Below are 26,154 nucleotides of genomic sequence, written 5' to 3' on the forward strand. Positions count from 1 at the left end.
CATAGCTGCATGATGGCTGCCCTAGTTTCCTTCAAACTTGCCTTGTTTCTTAGACTCCAGTAAGATCCACAAACCAAACCAAGTCTCAATAATATTCCGCTGTTGTTGAGCTGTGTGCACAATGTTTCTGAACTGAACACACACAAAAAGTATATTTTTGTACATATATGGACTGAACAAGAACAGTGGAACAGACTTTGCGGTATCTTTTCTGGGAGGCGGGGGGGGGGGCAGGGGAGGAGTGTATATGGGGGATGCCTGTTGGCACAGACCAAACTCTGGAAAATGTTGGCTCCAAAGGAATTTGTTTTGAGAGAGTTTGTCAGACACCCTTAAAAGCGGGAAGGGAGAGGGTTATATTGGAAGTTATATTTCAGCCTTAACTCTAGTGGTTGCTACTGCTTCTGCTATAAATAGAAAATAATTGTCTGCCAAATTTCAGTTTTTAATGCCTTTTTTGACTTGGTGTCAAGCCAAATATCTTAATTTGTACATCTTCTTGTTTTCCCTTTACACATAGCTTAAAACTGGCCACTCTCATTTCATTATTCTTTAGATAAAAAGTACAAAATGAAAATGAGATATAGTTTTATGTAGGTTTCAGAGTAGTAGCCGTGTTAGTCTGTATCTGCAAAAAGAACAGGAGTACTTGTGGCACCTTTGGGACTAACAAATTTATTTGAGCATAAGCTTTCGTGGGCTACTGAAGCTTTCTGTAGTTAGTCTCAAAGGTGCCACAAGTACTCCTGTCTTTTTGCGGATACAGACTAACATGGCTGCTACTCTGAAACCTACATAAAACTAAGGTGCCACAAGTACTCCTGTTCTGTTCTTTTTATAGTTTTAAGTAGAATTTCATCGAGGAAATAAATTTTATTATGACAGAATTTCATACACCCTTGAAATTAACATGCAACAGTTAAGGTTGCATCAGATTTTCTTAACTGCAAAACTGTCATGTGTTTAGCAATTTGTCATCTTGATGGCATATTTCAAACACTGACAAATTTGGTGAAAGGCTGATATCATGTACATAATTTAAACAATGTATAATGGCTAGATATTTCAGACAGGTAGTTAAGGAAAGTAGTTATTTATTTATGTATAGCTAAAAAGTAGTGTATGTGCACATGCATATGTGTGTAATATATAATATCTCCCTCGCTCTCAAACTACACATTCTATAAGGACCTGATGCTGCAAGTTCCATATAGGTGCAGGGTGCACCCATGTGGAACTGCTTGCAAGATTGAGGCCTCAGGCAATAGCCAAATTTGGGGCAGGAACCAGGTGTATCTGTGTTTTGCACAGTACTTCATTCAGTAGGGGGTCTGGTCCTGATTGTGGCGTCTGGATGCTAATACAATAAGTATTTAGTATATGAATTTATGAACACTGTTCAGGCTGCGATAGAAAGGGTCATGTAGAAGTGTTACCTTCAAGAGGATGGTTGGCCCTGTGGTTAAGGCACTGGACTAAGACTTGGGAGGTATAGGATCAGTTTCCGTGCTGCCTATCTGTGGTCTTGGGCAAGGCATTTAATCTCTCTCTGCTTCAGTTCCTATCTGTCAAATGGGGGTAATAATGCTTCCTTTTTACTACCATTTGCCTCTTTCCTACTTAGATTGTTAGCTCTTTGGCACAGGGACTCTCTCTTATTCTTTGTACAGTGCCTAGAACAGAGGTGGGCAAGCTATGGCCCATGGGCCACATCCAGCCCACGGGACCCACCTGCCCGGCTCCTGAGCTCCTGGCCCAGGAGGCTACCCCCAGCCTTTCTCCTTGCAGTTCCCCCTCCCCCATAGCCTCAGCTTGCTCCACCACTGGTGCAATGCTCTGGGTGGCAGGGCTGCGAGCTCCTGGGGTAGCGCAGCTGCAAAGCCTGGCCTGACCCGGTGCTCCATGCTGCATAGTGGTGGTGGTGTGGCTGGCTCCAGCCGGGCAGCGCGGCTGTAGCATCGCCAGCCACCGTTGCTTCAGGCAGCATGGCAAGGGGAAAGTGGGACTGGATAGAGGGCTGGGGAGTTCGGGATAATGCTGGGGGTGTAGATAGGGGTCAGGGTGGACAGAGGGCAGGGAACAGGGGGGTTGAATGGGGGCAGGGTGCAGGGGGGGCAATCAGGAATGAGGGGGGGTTGGATGGGGTGGTGGGGGGGCAGTCGGGACAGGGAGAAGGGGTGGTTGGATGGGGCAGGGATTCCAGGGGGGCCGTCAGGAATGAGAGGAGGGGTTGGATGTGGTGATGGGGGGCAGTCAGGGCTGGTCAGGGTACGAGGAGTGGGGATGTGTGTGTGTTTGGGGCAGGGGTCCTGGGGGGGCTGTCAAGAGCCCCATGGAGCCTCCGTGAAAAGGGCATGTTCTGTCAATAATAATAATAGTAATAAAAACATCATTCCAATGGAACTCTCCCACCAGCTCTACACTTCATTGCTCTGTCTCATTTTCTCCATGTGCAGAATGGATGTAGTAGTACTTCGCCACCAAATATTGAGATTGATGGATGAAAATGCAACAGATTGATCCTACTTAATTTTCTTTTCTTTTGAAAGATTTCAGAGAAATTCTATATTCTTAACACAGTAACTTTTCAAATGCAACCACTGAACAAGTGCTAATTATATTACTGTATATGTTTACAAGTATTCATATGTCATGTACAGAGTGCACAAATGACCCCTTTTCTCCATTGCAGTCCATTGTCTTCTGTTTGGGAAGATGGGTTGTTTCAAAACCGTTGAAATTATATTATTTGTAGATCTGCTTTGTCTAAATTAATGGTAATGTTAATACACTAAGAATAATTTTAAACTTATTCCTATGCAGTAATGATAAATACAAATTTTAATTTGGAAATTTGGTGATTTTTTGTTTGTTAGGATTGATTACACTGATTTAAGTCAGCCAGAAAGTAGACATTTATTTCTCCATGTGGTTTTTTCCAGTTTATCACCTAGAGTGATTGTGCTGTTTCAGTCCAGAGCAATGTTCCCTCAAATTTTTTACATCCATGTGCGGAATGAATTTTGTTGTGTGCACTAATATGGAGGTGATGTGTGGTGGGGGTGGGGCCGAGAGGTTTGGAGTGTGGGAGGGAGCTCGGCTGTGGCAGAGGGATGGGGATGTGGGCGGGATGAGGGCTCTGGTTGGGGGTGTGGGCCCTGGGGTGGGTTTGGGGATGAGGGATTTGGGGTGCAGGAGGGGGCTGGAAGTTAGGGCTTGGGGGGGTGAAGGCTCCAGCTAGGGGTGAAGGCTCTGGGGTGGGGCCAGGGATTAAGGGTTCAGGGTGCAGGAGGGTGCTCAGGACTGCGACAGAGGGTTGAGGTGTGGCGGGTGTGGGCTCTGGGGTGGGGCTGGGAATGAGGGCTTGGGGTGCATGCTGTCCCAGGGCTGCAGCGGGGAGAGAGGATTCCCCCCAGCCCTCTCTTGTCACGGCAGCCCGTGGCCATGGAAGAGGTGTCTCTCCCCGCTGGGGCATTTCCGGAGCTGGGGCTGGGGGAGAGGAGCCTCTCCCCATCTGTGTGACCCTTGATAGCCTGCTGCACAGCCACACAGCGTAGGGGGAACTTAGGTCCAGAGTCTCTCCTTGACAAAAAACTTACTGTGCCTCAGTTTCACTATCTGTAGAATGGGAATAATTATATTTATCTTCTTTGAAAAGTGCCGTATAAGAGCTGGGTATTATAATTATGATTATTTATTATTTTATTTATTTTATTATCTATTTACTTGTTTGAGCCGCAGTCTCTCAGGATGATGTGCTTATTCTTTAATTTAGCAGTTTGTCAACTTTTGTCAAACTTTCGTAAAACTGCTTGTTTAAAAACGAATGATCTACAATATTGCATTGTGTATTTTAATTTTATGTGTATATGTTAGGCTTACAGAATTTGAAGATACACCAACAAGTCAGCTAACGATAGATGAATTTATGAAGATTGACTTGGAAGAGGAGTGTGATCCTCCTTCATTTACTGCTGGTCAAAGAAAATTAAAGATACAGGAGGTGAATTCTATCACTACTTTGTATTTGAAGCTGCTTATGGTTCTGTCTCTGTTTTTAACTTTGGACTTGATAATGTGCCATGCCATGACTGACCAATTTAGCCTTAGCTATTTAGCCTTAGCTATTGCTATTGCCGCTTCTACCATCGTATTCTCATGAGGAGGGTGGGAGGCATAGGTGGTAGTGGATACACAAACAAATTTATTTTTTTCTGTACTGGCTGGGAGATAGTCACACATTAAAATCAGCCACATGTTAAAAGGTGCAGTGAGATTTCTTCCACGCCATTTTCACTAACTCCTCCGAAGAATCGGACTCATTCAGATTCCTGTCAATAGTAGCCGTAAAAGTCTCCTGTTGAGGGCCCAAAATCATATCTGCAGTCTTAGCCAACCACTGCAAGAACGGGGAGAAGGGCAAAGTCACTGCTTAGCCCCGTGCAAATCCAGGGAAGTTGGTGATCAAGTAGCATGGCAACAGCTGTACTCCTGTTCTTTTGGCATTTACATGGCATTTACTGCTGAGCAACTGATTTTTATGTGGTGGATTCAGACAGAGTTCAGTACCCCAGGACCAGTCTTCATTCCCATTGGGAAGACGATGCTGTGCCCATTGGGTGCCAGATCTCCATTCTGAGCATGGTTCTCTCTTAACTACCTTTTTGTAGTTGCTTCCTGTCTACCTGCTCTGCATGAGTCTTTCCACTATGCTCGCCACCTCATACTAGTGGCAAGACCCTTTTTCCTTATGAAATTGGGGCCTCTCATGACCAGCTAAGCTGATTTTGTTGCATGTGAACCTTGAGGTGTTGCTTGATATTTTTGCTCCTCTCCTATGTGCTACATTCACTCTTCTCTCCTACTTAGTAAAGGTCACAGCTGGAAAAGTAGTTGCTTGTTAATTGGATCAAAAAAATCTTGCAAATGTTGTTCTTGCTGGAGACACCCTTGGTTAGGAAATGTGGCATTACTTAAAATGTTGTGTCTAACTTGTTGTTATACAAAAATAAATACTGGTGTTATCACTGATCAGATTGCATAGCATTTGTTTTGTGATACAGCATGCAGTACTTGAAAGACTGGTTTTATATGTGGCTTAATTCATTTGAGGAACACTGGCTTGACAATTATATGAAAATATTCTGTAACAGTCCTAAATGTGGTTTCAAGTTATTTGTTGCTGAAAGTGAACATCCTTAATATTGGTCATGTTATGATGTCCTCTGAAGACTTTATTCAAAAACCTAGTAGACATTGTGGGTCATATTTTTAGACCTCAGTCTTCACTTATGTTCTTGCCCATGCACATCTGTTGTTTCCTGCCATAGCTTCTGCATGCAGTGGTGGTACGTTCTAATTTCTGCAGCCATGTGAGCTTTGTGTGTGCAGATTCTGTTGCTTCTGTGCACTCTTAGCATTGAAATAGTGTGCATGTTCAGGGGAGGGATGTGTTTACTCACATGTGGAGACCAAGAGGAGGTCCCTAAAAGTCTGTCAACTAAAAGTCTGTCAACAGATAAACGTTGCCACGAATATAGAGCATGGCTTTTTGAGAAATAGCCAGTTTGTAATCCTAAGTATCAGATTGTTTTTATTAGTATAGTTCCATAGAGGAATGTGTTATGTGTCCGTTCTAGATGATTTAAAAAAATATCAATTATATATGGAGACGCTAGAATACAGTTGACAGCTAATGTTATAAGGTCGACAGTTGAAAGCTAGTGCTCCAAAGTTTTGAAATCATTGGGATTTTTTGGTTTTCATTTATTTTTAATTTATAACGTTTGAATGAAATAAATTTATAATCTGAACACTACATTCTTCAAAGTTCTTGAGTACTCACAGCTCCCCTTTATGCTGTGCGTGTTGTGTATCTCTGAGAATCACCCAAAACAGGTTTTGCCCTCTATTATAAAATATTTTAGTATTTGTTGCCACTATCAAGATAGGGCATACATGTAACTAGGTAATTTGCAATAAACAAGAAAGAGGGTCAGATTCTCTTCACTTATGTAAGTGTAGACAATGAAATTACTTCAGGTTTACGCAGATCTGAGTTAGTTGCAATGGGGCCTGCTTCTTCTTAGCACATCTTTTTGCCTAATGTTGAATTTGTGACTTAGTCTTTTGGAGTGAAATTAATGTACTGTTACAAACACAGGATTATTACTTAACCACAGAATCAGTTAGTATAAAATACTATGTTTAGTGTTAAAATACAGTTTGTACAAAACATGACAGCATCCTGTTTTAAGATGCGATGTTCTGGACCACACTGTTAGAATTCGGAAGTATTTTCATAAGAGAAACAAGCTGGACTGTGAGGGAGGAGCCTCTCTTTAAACACAGGTATCTGAAATACTAGTTCGAGAAATAATAGAATGATTGTTAGCATTGGATTATTTCTCGTAGGCTGGATTTTTTTGGTCTACCATATTCATTTTGAGCTGCTTGTGGCTGCAGATTCCCCCAGGAGAATTCCCCTTGTGTAGGGGAAATCTCTTCCAATGCAACTGAGCTCCCCTGTTGCTGATCTTCTGCTAGCATTAACTCCATTATGGACTTTACGGTGGTGATGGAAGTTAGAGTAAGCACCCAACTTCTCCAGCTTCTGCTGGGGCTGGGTGGCCAAGAATCAGGGAGCTGCAGCTGCTATTCTCCACTATGTCTGAGGGGACAGAGGGTAGAGTTGGGGATTCATTTTAGGTGAGCTGGTGTGAAAGTTCCCCTCTGTCAGGCTGAGTATTGGTTTAATCAGTACTTTATTTCAAACAGTATTTTGATACTCGTCTTTTGTCTCTCTAGTCTGTCCTAGATTACGAACTCTTTAGGGGAAGAAATGTACATTACCATCTTTCTATAGTACCATGTGTATTTAAGTCTCTAAATAGAGGAACCGATATTAAAAAATATTTAATCATAGCATATTCATATTTCATTGTTACTCATTTTTTCTTTTCAGCTTGAGAAAGCGCTGTCAAAAAAGCTTGAAGATTTTGAAGGTACAAGTCCTATTCAATACACTATATCACTTGGTTACACCAAATAACATTCATGATTTCTGAGCTTTATTTTTATTTAATTGCCACAGGTGAAATATCAATTTACCAAGATGAAATAGAGAATGAATTAGAAAATAGTAGGCCAAAGGCAAAAGGAGTATTTGCCAATTTGACTAAAGATGGTAAGTCTATAAAAGACCGTGAATATTTTAGTGGCAATGGGGGTCAAATCCTACTCACGTTATTTTATTTGATCTTTTATTATGCTATATATGACTCCATTTCTTTGTTGTGTATTATTTATATATATGCAACTACATACATTATGCAGTGAAATGTTGAGTGCAACAAAACATTTAAGTCTTGACTTACACTGGAATTCTCTGAGGAATGGAATGCATAGTGCCAGCCCACAAAATACCATGCTTCAAATGCTTCAATACCAGGCACCAACTTGAGTAGTACTTGAATTCGCCAAAATTGTATACATTTTTTAAAAATACAACTATTGTAATGGCATGAAGGGCTGTAACAAATTACTCCCAAGTGCAGTTTAGCAGAGGTGGTGTCAGTACTTCAGATTGTTCCTGGTTAACATAAAATTTAACCACAAACCAGTGAGCATGTACCTTTGTGCCCCTCTGTTCCCACACTGAAGGTATTCACAGTACTATTTATAGGTTGAATATTAGCCTTAATTATCATTACAAGTATTTAGCTCATATTACTAGAACTACTTACCTGCAGTATTTTGATAACACAATACAAGCAATTTTAAATGATTACTATTTTCAAAAGACACATTTTAAAAGCTAAGGCAATGATTTTAAAGCCCATCTGGAAATTCTGTATATTTATACAATGTACTGAAATACTCTGTTCTTTTGCAGATTGTTCTCTAATGGTTTTTATTCTTTTAAGTGAGCTGCTTTTCATTTATTTAGTTTCTATAACAGATGATATGAAGTTATTTGATTTGCTCCCCCCCCATTACAGAATCTATAGAAGATAATACGGATAGTGTATTTGGAGAGGAGGAGTCAGAAGGTGAAGAACTGGGAGCAGCTGCTAATCATTTAAACAAGGACTTTTATAATAAACTTCTAGATAAAGATAGATTAAAGAAAAATGAAGGGAGAGAATGCAAAAATGGAAATGAAACTCCTATATGGCCACCTGCGCTAGAATCTCTGCTTGGCCCACTCCCTACTGCTGCCAGCCTTGGGATAACAGAGACTATACAAGAGTGTGTATCCACTAAGGATCGAGACCACAGTAAGTACAAGATTAATGTAAGCTGAAATTTACAATAGAAAAGTCAGACATATGAAAACTGTTGTGGTTTCACTGTTTAGTTTCCAGTTACCTGCATGGTTGCTGACATAGCAATTCTGTGAAATGTAAATGTTATAGAAGTGTAGAGACATAGGAATTGACCATCTTGATCAGACCAGTGGTTCAACTGGTCAAATATTTTGTATTTGACACTGGCCAGTACCAGAAGTTGCTCAGAAAGGTTCAGGATTTATATCCTTTACACTTAGTCAAATAGATTTGCCTTGTTATGATAGTCGATATGGATATTTCAAACATTGCAGTCATTATGTTGTTTTACTTGATATTGCAAATTAGCAATGTGTAACAAGTGGATTTTTTTCTTTATAAGTATAATTGGAAATGAAAATCTTAAGTACTCGTGTTCCAGGTAACTTTTTTTTAGTTCAAAAGGGATGCAACATTTTTCAGGAAATACTTTATTGGAGTCAGACAAGGAGGCTGTCTCTTTTTGCTCTTAGTCAAGAGTCAGTCTATTATATTTAATTCATTCTTCAGTGATTTGTAAAGTTGTAGATGTTCAAGATACTTGACATACAAAATAGCATATGCTTTTTTCTCCCTTGATATGAGTTTTTGTTAATACCTTGTGTCAAGGTTTTTTCCCCACTTTGAACTTTTAGTGTCCAAAAAGTGGGGACCTGCATGATCACTTTTAAGCTTAATTACCAGCTTAAATTTGGTACGCTGCCACCAGCCAAAAATATAGTGTTTGGCACACTTCCTGTTCCCCCAAAACCTTCCCTGGGGAATCCAAGACCCAAACCCCTTGGATCTGAACATAAGGAGAAATTAGCCTCTCCCCCCTTCTTTTTCCCCGCAGACTTTCCCCTCTCTGGGTTGCCTTGGGAAGCTATACAGATCCAAACTCCTTGGATCTTAAAACAAAGAGGAATTAAGCATTCCCTTCCTTTCCCCCCCCACCAATCCCTGGTGAGTTTAAACTCAATCCCTTGGATTCCAAAACAAGGGAAAATCAATCAGGTTCTTAAAAAGAAAGCTTTTAATTTAAGAAAGAAAAAAGTAAAAATTATCTCTGTAAAATTAGGATGGAAAATGCTTACAGGGTTTTCAGATTCATATAGACTAGAGGGACTCCTTCCCTCCCCCCCAGCCTGAGATTCAAAGTTACAGCAAACAGAAGTAAAAATCCTTCCAGCAAAAGACACATTTACAAGTTAAGAAAACAAAACATAAGACTAATCCGCCTTGTCCGGCTATAATTACAATTTTGAAACATGAAAGACTGATTCAGAAAGATTGGAAACATCTGGGTGTATGTTTGGTCCCTCTTAGCCCCAAGAGCGAACAACGAACAAAACAAACAGCACAAACAAAGACTTCCCTCCACCGAGATTTGAAAGTATCTTGTCCCCTGATTGGTCCTCTGGTCAGGTGTCAGCCAGGTTCACTGAGCTTCTTAACCCTTTACAGGTAAAAGAGATATTAACCCTTAACCATCTGTTTATGACACCTTGTTTGGCATATTCAGTTCCTTTTTCTCTGATTCCTGAAACCTTTTTATAGCATGACTCTCAAATGGACAGCATTAGCTGCATTGTTCAATTGAAAATTTCATTTTTACATGAGTCACAGAAGGCTACTTCACACAGCCAATGACTCAAGGAGGTGTGTTTGCCTTTTAATATGTAAGCTGAAACTCTTTTTTCCCCTTCATGAATCTCAGATCCGAACATATTTGGTGAGAACCTCATTCTTTTCTATATTATAGTACATTTTCTGTTCCATAAAGCTTATCTGTCTTTGAATGTGTTTAGTCAGCAGATTCAATGAGAAGATCCAACTAAATGGACTGTGTCTTTATTTAGCTCTTATAACAATTTGTGATGCTACCCTACTCCATTTCTAGACTGAAGGACCACACAAAATCAACCTCATGTTACTGCTCATGTCACAGAACTGCAGCTGATCAGTAGCATTATTTATTTTCCTATATTATGAACAAGCTAAATGATGTAGAAAAAATTGATTGTTTAATTAAAATTAATGGTGGGAGGAATAGATGGCTCGCACTATTGGGGTATGCATCATTTCACCTCAGAATCAATGGTTCAGCTGTAACAGAGGTCAGTAGTAGCTGAAAATCGTTGCTGTCTGATGGTTGTTCAATGACCTCTGAAAAACAAGTTGGTGGTTCTAGTCCGGTTCCCAGTGAACACATCTGTGTAATGAAAACCTCAGTTGGCACTGTCATTGGCCATTTTAATGGAGGGTCCAAGAACTGAATGAATTTAAAGATGGAACTAATCTGTCACTCCCAGATATGTTCCTCCAAGTCGGGCTTGAGATTTGTGGGCAAAGAAATGTATGGCTGCTTAGACTGTGACTGCCTGTGTTGTACCAGTTCTGTGGAAAAATAGTCTTTGGTCTTGGTGGCTGCCAGATTCATTTAATTTTTACAAATGATCAGCTGGGTTTTTATTTTAAAAAATCTCTCTGGAAATAAAATAAATATTTTTATTTTAAAAAAATATCCCTCTTAGAAAATCCCAACTCCATTGTGATGGGAATTCAAATTTCTTTTATGTTGTATGCCCAGAATGAACTAAAAGATTAAATTTAGCAGTGGGTTATTGTTTTGGTTGTAGCCTTTAGTCCTTCCCAGAGCTGATTCTTTTGGATTGCAGGTGCCATATGTAAATTTCTAGCTTCCTGCAAAGGATATCTCCCCTCCTCCACGCCCCAATTACCTTCTTCAAAAATCTCTGGTGTAGGTCCCCTTTTACTTGGCTTTTGCATATGATATGTCAACTTATGATTGTGTCTGTTTCAGCTGTTTGAGGAAATCTCTCACCTAGCATTATCACTGATGCAACAGCCGTAGAAGACACCTCAGAAACTGCTATTATAGACCAGACTTAAATGTAATGCTTAGCTATTGAAGGACATTTAGGGTTATTCCCCAAGCTGCAGTTGTCAATGCAATATGTGTGTGAATTTTTTATGGAAAGCACAGTATTTGAGTGAATTTGCATCACAAAGAGAGCACACTTACGGTACTGTATTAATGCGGTTACGAGGCAGTATAAGGTTCAGTAGAAGCAATACATTAGATTGTATTGTCTCTAAATATACTTTAATTAGGAGGGATGTTTCAGTTGGGTTTCTTTTTGAGTGTTTACAGTTGCTTCTGTCTTGGCTTTTATTTTTTTTTTACTATACAAGGGATTAATCATAGTATCCTACCCAAGGCTGATTCTTTTGCTTTGGATCTGGCAATTTTAATTATCTTAAAAGTTTCTTAGGAAACCAGATTCTCTTTGTTGAATATCTTATCATTAGCAATGAAGTACATGCTCCTGCGTACTAAATGAAAACATGAATTTACCCAGGATGAGGCTTTGTGTATACCCTATTTGTATATTTTAGTGAAACATTTATAATTTGTAAAAGGAAGGGGATACTATATTCTTTGAATGCTGATCATGCTGTTCTATACCATAAAGACGAGTTTACTGCAGAACTCATGAGCACTGAACTCCTGAGTGAATTGTGTTGTATCATAGTTACGCAACAGATGCTGGAAATGGAGAAGATCTAGTAGGTCAGCCAGTACATTTCTCTCCCAAAGCAGGATTTTCACTTGCAACATATTTTCTAGACTTTTGTTCATTCTAGTTTTACATGTCCCAAATAATAGGGCTTCCACTATTCTCTGGGAGATTGTTACAGTCAAATACCAAATACTTTATTCTGAAAGCATTTTTTCTGGTATTCTATAAAATTGTATAAAATTTCTCTTTGTAATTTATTTTCCATTCCTCTTATTTACAACCCTTTGTACCACCCTGAATAACTCATCATCTTCCTTAGTATTTACAGCCTTCATACATTTGTAGGCTATTATCCTGTCCTCCCATTGTTGTCATTTAGCACAAGTTGTGCTTGTTTCAAAATATATTGGCCAAGATGGAAAGTGAGAAAGGATGGAAACTAACTGAGGTAGAGGGAAAATGCAGGGCTTAAGTTGTATGCCGAATTCATACAAATTATCTTTGGTATGCTAGTTGGTATATAGCAAATTCATGTGCAGTCATTGTAGGGTTACATTAGCAAACAGTGTAGTATGAGCAGGTAGTAACATGCAGCTATACCTCCTAAAAAAGTAAACATCTCTTATAATCAAAAATAACTTTTGCAAGTACCATCTTGTGCCTACCCTAGTGAAGTAACTGTAAAGTACAGATTAAAAAATAAAAATCAATGGCAAAATATTTGTATTACTGACAACCAATTGTTTGCTCATTTACATATATTTCTCTTGTATTTGTGCCTTCATTTGTACTGTGGATCTCATCCAGTATCCACTGAAGTCAGAGAATCTTTCCATTGACATCAGTGTGTGTTGAATAAGGCCCTGTGTAAACAGCTTTCCCAAACAATGGCCTTTGTAACAAAAAAAAGAACTAATATTAACTCTGTTTTGCTTTCTTCTTATTTTGTCATCTTGTATGTTCTTACATTTTGTATAAACATCATACAAAAGAAACTCTCTAATAAGACTTAAAAATTAATAGATTAGTAAGTCAGGGGAATGAAACATTAACAACATTGGGTTTGTTTAGTGTGGAGAAAAGAAGACTGAGAGGGGACATGACAATCTTTTATGTACCTGAAAACTGTTACAAGGAGGAGCTAGAAAAATTGTTCTCCTTAATGATTGAGGTTAGGACAAGAAGCAATGGGTTTAAATTGCAGCAAGGGCAGTTTAGGTTAGACATTAGGAAAAACTTCCTAACTGTCAGGGTGATTAAGCATTGGAATAAATTGCCTAGGGAGGCTGTAGATTCTCCATTTTTGGAGATTTTTAGGAGCAGGTTAGACAAATACTTGTCAGGGATGGTCTAGATCAGTGGTACTCAACCCGCGGTCCAATTAGCACACAGCTGCGGCCCAGCTTTATGCTAAAGGTCCCTGGGCCTGTGGAGTCGGGAGTGTGGGCTGCCCCACCTGCCCTGCCCTGTACAGTGGAGTTCGCAATTGGGGCTGCTGGGCTGCCCTGCCCCGCACCGCAGGGTCCGGGCTTGGGGCTGTGCTGCCATGCTGCACCTTACAGGTCCGGGATTCGGGCTGCTGCATGGCAGGGTCAGGGTAGGGGCTGCGACTCCATGCTGGTTCCCCACAGCTGCCTGCACAGCTCTTCCTGACCTGGCTCTGGCAGGGGTGGGTGGGCTGGGTCTTGGAGCCACAGCCTGGTCACGAGAGAAGCTGCGCAGGCAGCTGTGAGGAGTCATGGGCCTTCCACCTGCCACAGGTGGGTGGGGAGCCTGGGGGGTGAGGACATGGGCCAGGGGCTGCTTGGGCTCCCCATACCACGGGCAGGTAGAGGGTCTGCTGCGGCTCCCCAGAGCTGTCCGCCCAGCTCTTATCATGGCAGGGCTGCGGCTCCGAGGCGCTCCCTCCACCCGGCTGGAGCCGGGTCAGGGAGAGCTGCACGGGCAGCTGTGGGGAGCCTGGGTCCCAACACCTGCCCTGGGTGAGGGACCTGGGGCACTGGACATGGCAATGGGGACTGGAACATGGGTAGGGGGCTGCTTTCGCCTCCACCTTGGACGTCCCCCTCCCACATTTTGGAAGGACTCCAGCGCCCTTGCCTCAGGCAGAGGCTGCTGGGGGACTCCGGGCAGCTGGGCCCAGTGCTTTCACAGGCAGCTGGAGCTGGTGCTCATTCTGCTCTCCTACCTGACGCTCCAAGGCTGCGGGTCGTGCTGCCCACCCGCCCACCGCACTGGGGCCTGTGATCAGCTGCCTGCCTGCCCGCCTGCCCCTCTGGGGCTCGGGTTGGGGCTCATATTGCCTGCCCACCTGCTCAATGGGTCGGAGGAGATCAGGTGGCCTGGGGCTGGTGTGCAGGTGCCTCTGGGCTCTGGCGAGTGAGGGAGAGCAGGAGAGGCGGTGGGGCTCTGGGCAGAAGGGGTGGGCTGGCCGGGGGCTAGCCTCCCCAAGCCCGTGGTTCACCCACCACCCATGTTGGAGTCTTTGGTATAATTACAGGTGCATGATTTTCTTTTGTCAGTCTTATGTAAATCTTCTGTACAGTGTATATAATTTTACCCTAAAAACACTAGTGCACCCCTCTCTACACAAACAGCTGTGTGCACATTTTTATTGAAGAATCTTGCATATTTCTGAAAGACTGAGATGTTAGTTGCTGGCCAGGGTGCCTGTAGAACTCCTCCTTCCCTCACTGATGCTGCAGCTTAGATTGGAGAAGAATCTGTTTCAAATGGGGACCTCAACTCAGTCCCCACTAAGCACACAAGAGGTATGTGCTTTAGAGGCTGTGCATCCCCACTCCAGGCTGCATCCATACAGCTTCCAGGAGGTGGGAAGAAGCAACCAGTTCAGCTGGTGCCATGCTGCTATTCCTTTGCAGGAGGAGGAGAGGACGTACAGAGCTGCCACTGCTTTAATGATTAATTAGGGAGAGGTGTGCAAGAGAATAGAGAAGAGCGCTAAGGGGGTAAGGGGAGGGACACACAGACCTGGAATCAAGAGAAGGGTTAGGGGTAAAAAAAGGTGGACTAGCTCAGCTTTTGTGTATAGATTATATACTATCCCCTGCCCCACTCCCACCTTTGTGTGCATGTATATTTCTGCCTTACCATCCCACCCCAATAAAACCCTGTCTTGCAAAAGAACACAAAAGCAATTAAAAATGAAATTGTTCTTTAGAGAATTGTAGAAAATGTATGGACACTACATGGAAGTTTCATTGAATTCATATGAAAATATAACTGGTTAGAAGAATGTTATTTGAACAATTCATCATGTTATCTGAAATGTCAAGATTATGCCCCCCAGTTCAGTTCAGTTGCTATTGTGAATAAAGACTTATTAACCTAGGTCAAGAAGCCACAAAACTTGCCCTTGGAAAAAGGTAATATAAGAGTGCAAGCAGTATTTTGCAGGGGTTAGCTACTGGGGTGAAGTTTGATGAATGATAAATCAATGTGCAGCATTAGAACGTATCTTGGGTATCTTGACTCTGCTGTATGTATTATGAAAAGGTTAAAATAATCCCTGGTGAAGGTAGTTTCCTTTGGAATGGTATGTGTTCATTCCCTTTTTAACTGCTGAGGGAAATTGCAGCATAATCACGAGCCCCAGAAATAGCCAATTTAAGTGAGCAGCCAGTTATATTTGAGTATTTTGGTGTGCCTTTATTTAATTTAGCAGTTTTATTTTGTTCAGTAAGCTTGGATTTTGTTAGCATAATTTACTGCATAAATTAGACCTTAATAGAGAATTCTTCTTTGAATGATTGCTCATATCGATTCCAATTAGGTGTGCACATGCCACATGCACAGTCATTGGAAAGTTTTTCCATAGCAGCACTCACAGGTTTGGCTGTGGAGTCCCCTGGAGTGGAGCCTTCATGGCGCTCAATATATGACCCTGCCAACCCAGTGCCTCCTCAGTTCCTTCTTACTGCCAGTGATGGTTGTTGGAACTGTGGCATCTTGCTTTGCAAGCTCTCTACGTTTCCCTAGCTTCTCTTTCAAACTGTTTGTATTTGTATTTGTTTAGTTCTTAGTTATTATAGTTCAAGTTAGTTATCTGTTGGACTGGGGGGTTTACCCTCCACCCTGACTGTGTGTTCTCTTTGGGGGATTTACATGCCTAAGTCCCAGGGGTTCAAGTCCAGCAACAAGCCCATGCTAACAGGCAGCCCTCATGACGCTTGTTTAAAATGTCTGGGGGAAGCACATCAGTGTGAAAAGTGTATGATTTGTAAGGGCTTTTGCCCCCAAACCAAGAAGGAGCAGGACTTTAGATTGAAGCAGCTCCTTATGGAGGCAGCACTTAGACCACAACCTGCATTGGCGTGGCAGGATCCGGTGCTGAGTTCCTCGGTGCGCAGTGCCCTGCCAGCAACGGCAGAGGCGGCTCTGCAAAAGAACTCGGGTAGAGACCCGCGGCACTGTCACTTCCCAGCCCAAGGTTCAGCAAACTATGCAAGACCTACCCTTTGCCAAACAGACTGACTCCAGACTGCATAGTCTCAAAGACTCCAGGATGATAATGAAATCGTTGGGTAATGAAAGCCGTTTAAGCCCCAACCGCAGCAATAGCATTCATATCCTCCTTGTCCGAGGCAGGATTTTTACAGGCACAGAGGTAGGAATGGCAGGCATTAGCCTTCCCATCCCCCATCCCGACAAAGCCAAATAATTAAGCCTTCGTCGAGCTCAGAACAGACACTTTGAAGGTGCACCTGAGAACGGAGCACTTGTCTCTACATCGGATCCTTCCCTATGTTTTTTGAGCAGTTTATCCCACTTCTACCATGCATGGTCCCAAATAACATTGGACCGCTGAGTTCTTCGCACTGTGGAAATGGGATATTCTCTCCAATTCTGCTCCTACTCTCCCTCCCACCCCCCTTCCCCAGGGACCCTTCTCACAAGCAATGCCTAATCCAGGAGGTGCAGGTTCTCCTTGCCAGAAGAGCCTTGGAGACGGTACCTCAGGGTCTCAGGGGCAAGGGATTCTATTCCTGCTTCTTCCTAATTCTCAACGCCAAAGGGGGTCTCAGACCCATTCTAGACTTGCGAGGACTCAACAAGTGCATGATGAAGCTGAAGTTCTGCATGGTTTCCCTCAATACAATTATCTCTTCTCTAGATCCAGGAAACTGGTTCGCCACATGAAAGACGCGTAGTTTCACATAGTGATTCTCCCTGCTCACAGATGCTTCTTATGGTTTGTGATCAACCAAAAACATTATCAATTCACAGTCCTACCCTTCAGCCTGTCGTCAGCCCCACGAGTGTTCACCAAGTGAACGTCGGTGGTCGCAGCCTTCCTCTGAAGGAGGCAGGTGTAGATATACCCTTACCTCAGCGATTGGCTGTTCAGGGGATACACCAGAGAATAGGTGGAGTCGCAGTTCTGTCTGGTCACATCCACATTCGAGAGACTGGGTCTCCTCCTCAACATGAACAAGTCCACTTTATCTCTGACCCAGAGGATAGAGTTTATCGGAGAAGTGTTGGACTTGGTCCAGGCAAGAGCAGGCTTGCCAGAGTCCCGATTCAAAGCCATGGCAAGCATCATTTGATGCATGAGAGAGTACCCAACCATTACAGCAAGGAATTGCCTCAGTCTCCGACACACCAGACTGAGACTCAGGCCTCTACAGACGTGGCTCGCTTTGCCATACTGCCAGGGGCGCAACAGCCTGGGGGTATTGCTACACTTACAGCTGTACACTGCTGGGAGTTACAGCTGTCTTTGTACAGCTGTGTAGGGAAAGCGCTGCAGTGTGGCCACACTGACACCTACCAGCGCTGCAGTGTGGCCACATTTGCAGCATTTGCAGCGCTGTTGGGAGTGGTGCATTATGGGCAGCTATCCCAGCGTTCAAGTGGCTGCAACGTGCTTTTCAAAAGTGGGGGGTGGGGTGGAATGTGACAGGGAGCGTGAGGGAGACAGAGAGAGTGGATTTTTGGAGCTGACACTGTGTCAGCTCCCTGCCTTGCAAGTTCTAAGGACTGAAAGATACACAGCACCAACCTTCAATCATTTTAAAAGTTTCGACCCCTTCCCCCACCCCTCTTATTCACTAAATGCAAATAGCCTTCAGACCAGATAAGCAGCTGCTCCAAAATGGACTCCCCCTTCCCCCCACCGCCATGTTGCTTCTCTCCTCAAGCAAACACTATAGCTGTGAACATTCCAAAGGAATCCCCCTGCCTGCCTCTGCTTGAGTAAATGAGCTGTGTTTGTTTTTTAGATAAGCAGCTCCGGGAGCCCGGAGTTCACAACAAAACAGCAAAGTGGCTGAACAGGCATTCTGGGATTCCTCCGAATACCTCGGAGGCCAATTACAGCGCTTTTGGTGGCCACACTTGTGGAGCAGCGCTGCATCACCAGCGCTGCAATCCTTATACCCCAGGCAGAGCAGGAGTACAGCCAGTGCTGCTGCCAGGGAGATGCAGTGCTATATGTGTCGTGCAAGTGTGGACGGTGAGTAAGTTGCAGCGCTGTAAACCCACCACCAGCGCTGCAACTCTCCAGTGTAGCCAAGCCCTGGGACTAGTTAGCACCCTCTGGCAGAGTAACCGAATCACTCCAGTGGCGGCTTGATGCTTGAATAGTCTGCAAAGTAGTCCCTTCGACAGCCCTCAGCTGTTCTTTTCTCTAGTTACAGACACGTCAGCTCTAGGCTGGGGCACATGTATGGGAGATCTCTGAATGCAGGGTCTCTGATCACAGGACGAGCTCTCTCTCTCTCTCTTCATCAATATCGAGCCCAGAGCAGTGCAACTTGCTTGCTAGGCCTTTCAGTCTCATCTGCAAGCCCAGCATGTGGCAGTCATGATGGACAACACCACTGCAATGTTTTACATCAACAAGCAGGGTGGAACCTGGTCATAGCCCCTCTGTCAGGAGGCTCTCAAGTTCTGGGAATTCTGTATTACCCACTCCATTCGCCTGGAAGCGTCATATCTGCCAGGAGTACAGAACTTACTGGCAGACGACCTCAGCAGGTCCTTCCATAGCCATGAGTGGTCCATCCAGCTGGACGTCATTCACTCCATTTTCCAGAGGTGGGGGTTTCCCCAGGTTGACCCTAACCCTTACCTCTAACCCACCTTATACAGTTTTCCACAAGGACAAGGTGCAGCTCAGACCTCACCTGGCCTTTCTGCCTGAGGTGGTATCACATTTCCATACCAGCCAAGACACATTCCTCCCTGTTTTTTATCCAAAGCTTCATACCATTAGCTGTGAACAGAGGTTGCACTGCTCAGATGTTCGGCAAGCGTTAGCCTTCTATATCGAACACACTAAGCCATTCAGGAAATCAAACCAGTTGTTCATAGCGATGGTCTCATCTCAAAGAATATCTTCCTGGATCACATCCTGCATCTGCACATGCTATGAGCTGGCCAAGACACCAGCCCGTACAGCATGCTCCACAATGGTACAGGCCTCATCATCTGCATTCCTGGCCCAAGTCCTGAAACAAGAAATCTTCAGGGCAGCAGCTTGGTCCTCAGTGCATACATTCACCTCTCATTACACTATTGTCCAACATGCCAGAGATGATGCAGCTTTTAGCAGAGCAGTGCTCCAGTCTCTGATTCCATAACTCCGACCCCACCGCCTAAGTAAGGCTTAGGAATCACCTAAAAGGAATCTATATGAGCAATCACTTGAAGAAAAAATGGTAACTCACCTTCTCATAACTGTTGTTCTTTGATATGTGTTGCTCATATCCATTCCAAACCCACCTGCCTTCCCCTCTGTCAGAGTAACCAGCAAGACACTGGGTCGGCATGGTCATATATTGAGTGCCATGAAGGCACCACTCCAGGGGGCTCCACAGCTGACCTGATGGGTGCTGCAAAAGGAAAAACTTTCCAACAACTGTGCACATGGTGTGCACACAACAAATTGGAATGGATATGAGCAACACATCTTGAAGAACAAGTTACGAGAAGGCGAGTAACCGTTTTTTATTTTTGCACATGTTTAACTTTATTGCCACATGTATTTCAAAGGGGCCCACGCGGTAGTAAATTTAAGCATGTGTATAAGTGTAGGAGTAGGGACTGCTCCTATAACTATGCTTTGCAGGGTTAAGCCCTAGACTATTGGCAAAAATAGCCAGCAGTTACACTGTGTGATAATAGTCAGGTATTTTTACTAGAAAATCTTTTCCTATTAGACCTGAGTTATTAATGTTGACACTTCATTGGCAATTAAAAATACTTTGGAAAACTTAATTTTATTGCCCTGGTTTGTTTGGGTGTTATAGTGTAGGAAATCACTTGATAATTTATACTTTCAGCAATTAAAATCAGAGTATGTAAAACCAGAGCTATGCTTTGACCTGGATTTGGAGTTGCCTGGCAACTTGAGGTTACTGTGGTCTTCATATTTTTTATTTAATTTTTGTTTTAACTTAGTGGAAAGCATTTAATAATACTGAAATCTTAGCATTTAGAAATGTTCCTAGATTCATTAATTGCAGTGATGCAGAGCAGTGGAAACTGTAGATTGACTGATAAACCTCGCTTTTAGGTTGGCTAAGATGAGAGTAATAATAATTAAGATCTTTTCTTGTGGACTCCTTGCATGGAATGTAAAATTATATTAGGTCAGAGTTCCCCAACTGTGGTCCATGGAAGACTTGCTAGTGGTCCACAGAGAGCTGGTTGGTCACATGGAGTTTTTTCCTCTCATGTCTTGCTGCTAAATTTAATTAAAAAACAGTTAACTATACATTGTTACTTTTCATGTAAGCTATTGCTGTAGTGATTGTGATGTTTGATTGAAATTTCTGTAACTGTTATGCTAATTAAGATAAGGTTTCAGTTTCCAAGTAAAAACATGTATATACATAGCATTCAAGAGGTTGTTTTTGATGATGAAAGAGCTATATATTTACAGGTTCAGTAGTGAAAATAAGAGAATGAATATGAAACAAGGAAACAGAAACAATACTGTTAGGTAGTGCCAGCAGGAAAATTTGGAGCAATATACAAGGTTTACAAGGCAGATACAGAGCGCAGAAGGTTGTAGGAAATGATAGTATAGTAGCTGGCAGGATACAATATTTCAGTGTATTTACTATTCCTTAACTGCTGTTTGATGTAGTGATTGTGGTAAGGTTATTATGGGCTCACAGATGGATTAAAGGAAGCAAAAGAATTCTCTGTGTCCAAACCACTGCAGTTACATAGCAACAAGTGAATAATTGATTGTGATGGTTCTATTTTTTATATTACGTTACATTCTTACCATGCCGATGTTGGCACGTGAGGTGGAAACCAGTGTCTTCCATTCCTCTGTCATTTGCTGCTGACTCCATCTGCTCTCAGGTGTTGAGATAGATTGTCCTGCTCTCCCTGCTAAAGGTTTCTCTGGGGCATGCTTGTTTCTTCACACCAGTTGGTTCCCACTTGCCAGCTTTAAGTGGGAATCTGTATGTTGGCATCTGGAGTATGTGTCCCAAATATGTCCAATGCTTCCTTCATATATACATGGTGATTATATACATGTTTCTTATTAATTTATTGTTATAGACAAAAAATACAACTCTGTTACTATATAACTTCTGTATGAATAAGTAGTTATACACTATGAAAATGAAATACTGGCTTCATTGTCAGTATTGTCTTCCTGTCAGTATTTTCATTAAGTACAATATGGATAACATGTTTGCATAACGTGTGTAACTTGGCGAATGCTTCTCTATGAAGTTCACTTTCTCACCTTGGTTTCCAACTGTGGCTTATTACATTTGATGTTAAAAGAAATGAGTGTTGTTACTGCTGCCCCCATAATAAAGTTCAATTCTGTAGGTACAGTTGCACTGAGATTTGCCCCAGAGCAGGAATAAAATCCCTCTGTTTCACACTTTAATTATTGAATTTTGTCTTTAAGATTAGCACAATAACTTTTCAGAGGACGGTTAAATTTTCCATGTAATTTTTTTAAGTGAAAGATTTTACTAACTTTTTTGCAAAGGATATATTCTAAAATGCTCCCTTTTGGAATTTTGATTACGTTTCTCCCATATCTTTGGGTTCTGTTAGCGAACCGACCAGATAGATCAAAATCCATACTTTCTGCTTTTGTTCCCTATGTGTCACCCCACATGCATTGCAAATGCACACATTCTGATAATATCTCAGGCTCCTCTTTATGGTTTTACAATTAAACCCGTAAAGAGTTATTCTCTGTATTCATAATAGCTGTTTTGAACCATGCAAAGACTGGCTGTTGAGATTGCTTAGATCCATCAGCTGCATCTGCTTTTTGATGCTGTCAGCTTGCTTCCCTGACTTGTTGTCTCTGGTGAGCCATAGGTAGCCGGGGCAGCTGGCCTCTAGAGATTATAGAGCGAGTGGGAGTGTTGAACAGCAGGCAGCGTGAGCAGGTCTTTGTGAGAAAGGAGGGATTGAACAGGGCTTTGGGGGTTGCAGGTGGGGAGGAGGAATTGAAAGGATTGGGCCTGGTGGAGGAAGAGGCTTGTGTGTCAGGAGAGGGGTCTTGGGTGGAAGGAGGAGCCCGCTGTCTGTGTCAAGTTATTGGTGCTTTTGTGCACTAGGCAGCTACAACAGGGGACCCAGTTCCCTCTGCTGAAGCTTCAGTGCATCATGGGCTTCCCATAGCAGTGTTATCTTGGTGCATCAAGGAGTCCAGGCAGAAGGGCTGTTGGGGGCCCTTGACATGCTGCTGACTCAGGGAAGAGATACTGGGCTCCCCTTCATCTAAGGCCTTACACCATGGTCCAGTCCCCTCACTCCAGACACCAAAATCCTCCATATGGCCACTCATCTCTCCTGGATTTCTGCTAGTCCCCTTATCCCGTGCGCTGCTTGTCTCCTAGGGGCAGGAGTTTGAGTTTTAGGAGGCTGGAACTGAGGAAGACAGTTTTCTGCATTGAAGTATGGGTGCTTGAAAGTCTCCCTAGTGCACCGAGGTAGTGATGCCGTTAGGAGCCCATGACCCATTGGTGCCTCAGGATACCTACAGAGCGATGTAAGGTTGCTACCTTCATAGCTTTTTCAAAACAGAGAGTAAGGATTGGTACTTGAAATCCAGGTCTGGTCTTTGCATTATAATATGGAGTGTGAGCACCCCAAAACAAAGGGAAACTTTGATTTAACAAGCTGAACATACACTTTTATTTTTCTTCTTAACATGAAATGTATTGCATAATTACACTTCTCAGATCTGACATGTAACCTTCTGATCTTTGAAAACTTGACACTGGGTACTTCAAATTTCTTCATTGAAAGAGAAAATTTAACATTGATAACCTGGGCACAAATTTTCCTGGGTTCAAAATTCCTCAAACAGGACTGCATTTGGAATAGTGCAATCCATACACACAAGCTGTGTAAAATATCATTGAGACTCGGGAGCTATAAAGATCTAGAAAGTCATCATTTCACTTTTATTACAAACAAATTTTATAGTATGGCATAAGCAGTAATTGAAATGCAGAAAGCTGGCACATCACTAGCACTAGACTGATAATTCCTCATGCCATTACAGCTTATTCTCTATACAGATGTTCCTGTTCTTTCTTTCAGTCACATTAAAGTTTCTTGAGTATTTCAATTTCGTACCTGCCTCATAAAGCATAGTGTTTGGTTGAAATTGTTGTTCTACTTTTTTAGCCTCCTTTTTGAAATGAATAATGTGAAATCTAGCTACTGGTATTTAACAAATTACTTATATATAAACTTATGATAGTCTAATTTTAAAAGTACCACCTCCTCTGACAAAGCATTTGAGGTGGTATATCAGTAACTATGTGGTAATAAAGAAACTGTGCAAAAATATGCATCATCTTGCTGAATGGATGAGTTTGCGGAGTATATTTGGTGACAAAAATAAGCGTTTTTTACATTTTACTACTTTTGGTCCTGTAGAATGAGTACAGCTATTGAATATGAGTTGCATTATTTTTTGGCCGAAGCATTGTCAAAAAAGTTCCAATGTTTTTATATCTTTCCTGCTCCAGTGTTGGTGCACAGGATGGAAATGAGTCTTTTATTCCTCTGTCATTTGTTGCAGCTTCCATTTGTTCTGTGGTGGTGAGAGAGACTGTTCTGCCCCTCCCAGCTAAGGGTGGTTATTAAGGTGTCTCTGGGGTGCCCTCGTTTTCTCACACCACTTTAACATCTTCATGTGGGAATCTATAGGTTGGCACACACAGGACACACTCCAAATATGTCCGGTGTTTCCCTCCAGTTCTGATGGAATTTATTTTCACAGACGTACAGTTTTCTGTCTAAAGTAGCAGATCTCCAGCTCCTGAGCTGTATCTTAGCATAGAGATTACAGTTGAACTGAAAATTCTCAGTTTTGTTCTGGTGCCTTATATCTTTGATTTCCCTGCGTTGCTGAGTTTAGTAAATGCTGTGGATGCCTTTCCTATCATTGGTGTCATTTCCACTTGATGTCTCCATTGGCTAATATGGTGCTGCCCAGGTAGATGAACTGTTCTTTTTACTTAATATTTTTGCCTTCTAATGTGATGTTACTGCTTGATATCTTGGTTTCAAAGACATTTATTTTAGCATAATAAATTTTGAGCCCTATTTTTGCCAAGTTGTTTGTCTTTGTAACTTTTTGTGGATGTCACTCAGTAGTGCAACATCATCAGCAAAGTCTAGGCCTTTTAGGCATTTGGGGCATGTCTACACAGGGATAAAAGCCCTGTAGCGTGGCTGTGGCCGGCCCGGGTCAGCTCACTCTGGCTTTCAGGGCTCAGGCTATGAGGCTAAAAATCTCTGTGTAGACATTAGGGCTTGGGCTGAAGCCCAAGCTGTGGGATCCTCCTCCCTCTGAGGGTCCCAGAGTTCAGGCGACAGTCCAAGCCCAAACATCTACATAGCAACTTTTCAGCCCCTGAGTCAGAGTCAGCTGTCCCGGGTCAGCTGCAGGCTTTTTATCACTGTGTAGACATATCCTTGAAGATCATTTTGATTTTGAAGTTCTAGCTGCAGAATGTTTGTTGCTGGTGAGAATCTCACAGTCCAGAAAGAACCTAGGTTGATTTTCAAATAGTAGGGTGAAGTTTGCAGTACTGGCAATTTAAAAAGAAATAAATACTCTTTAAAAATGTCTCTACTGAACAGATCTGATGTGAAATCATTGGGGCACAATACACATAGACCCCAACGGTGTCATTTTTAGAATATGATTCAATTGCTGCTAAATCAAATTATATTAATTATTAATTTCAAACATAAGAAAATAATTTTGGGTCAGACAAATGGTCCATCTAACCTAGTATCCTTTCTTCCCACAGCAGCTGGTGCTAAATGCTTCAAGGGGAATGAATAGAATGCCAATTATTGAGTGATCCATGCCCTGTCATTCAGTTCCAGCTTCTGGCAGTCAGTGGTTTAGATACACCAAGAGCATCTTGGCTAATAGTTTACTTTGCTTAAGAGCCTTTGGTGTGGGACCTTGTCAAAGGCTTTCTGAAATTCCAAGTAAACTGTGTCAACTGGATCACCCTTTAGCATATGCTTGCTGACACCAATCTCTAATAGGTTTCTGAGGGTCTGATAATTCTGTTCTTTACTATAGTTTCAACCAGATGGCCTGGTACTGAAGTTACGTTTAATGGCCTATAATTGCCAGGATCACCTCTGGAGCTTTTTTTCAAAAATGGTCCTCACATTAGCTGTCCTCCAGTCATCTGCCCAGAGGCTGATTTAAGCAATAGGTTACAGACCACAGTTCTTATTCTGCAATTTATATTTGAAGTTCCTTCAGAACTCTTGGGTAATAGCATCTGATCTTGGTAACTTATTACTGTTTAACTTATCAGTTTGTTCCAAAACCATCTCTGTTAACACCTCAATCTGGGACAGTTACTTAGATTTATCACCTAAAAAGAGTGACTCAGATGTTAGAATCCTCACATCCTCTGCAGTAAAGACCAATACAAAGAATTCGTTTAGCTTTTCTGCAACAGCCTTGAGTTCTCCTTTAGCACCTCAGTCATCCAGTGGTCCACTGATCGTTTGGCAGGCTTCCTGCTTCTGATGTACTTAGATTCATAGACTTTAAGGTCAGAAGGGACCATTATGATCATCTAGTCTGACCTCCTGCACAATGCAGGCCACAGAATCTCACCCACCCAATCCTGTAACAAACCCCTAACCTATGCTGTGTTATTGCAGTCCTCAAATCGTGGTGTGAAGACCTCAAGCTGCAGAGAAACCTCCAGCAAGTGACCCGTGCCCCATGCTGCAGAGAAAGGTGAAAAGCCTCCAGGGCCTCTGCCAATCTGCCCTGGAGGAAAATT

General features: G+C 42.5%; 1 protein-coding gene across 2 annotated transcripts in view; it reads left to right on the forward strand.

Moving 5' to 3' along the window:
* Window positions 1-26,154, forward strand: part of BRF1 (BRF1 RNA polymerase III transcription initiation factor subunit) — a 257,449-nt gene that overhangs the window by 128,114 nt on the left and 103,181 nt on the right. For both annotated transcript variants that reach the window (XM_030558590.1, XM_030558591.1), the window contains exons 8-11: window positions 3,877-4,003; window positions 6,965-7,004; window positions 7,094-7,186; window positions 8,001-8,279. In XM_030558590.1, coding sequence (XP_030414450.1) covers window positions 3,877-4,003; window positions 6,965-7,004; window positions 7,094-7,186; window positions 8,001-8,279 — 539 coding nt within the window. The remainder of the gene's footprint in view (window positions 1-3,876; window positions 4,004-6,964; window positions 7,005-7,093; window positions 7,187-8,000; window positions 8,280-26,154) is intronic.

The sequence above is a fragment of the Gopherus evgoodei genome, chromosome 4 (genome assembly GCF_007399415.2).
Source record: "Gopherus evgoodei ecotype Sinaloan lineage chromosome 4, rGopEvg1_v1.p, whole genome shotgun sequence".
NCBI lineage: Eukaryota > Metazoa > Chordata > Testudines > Testudinidae > Gopherus > Gopherus evgoodei.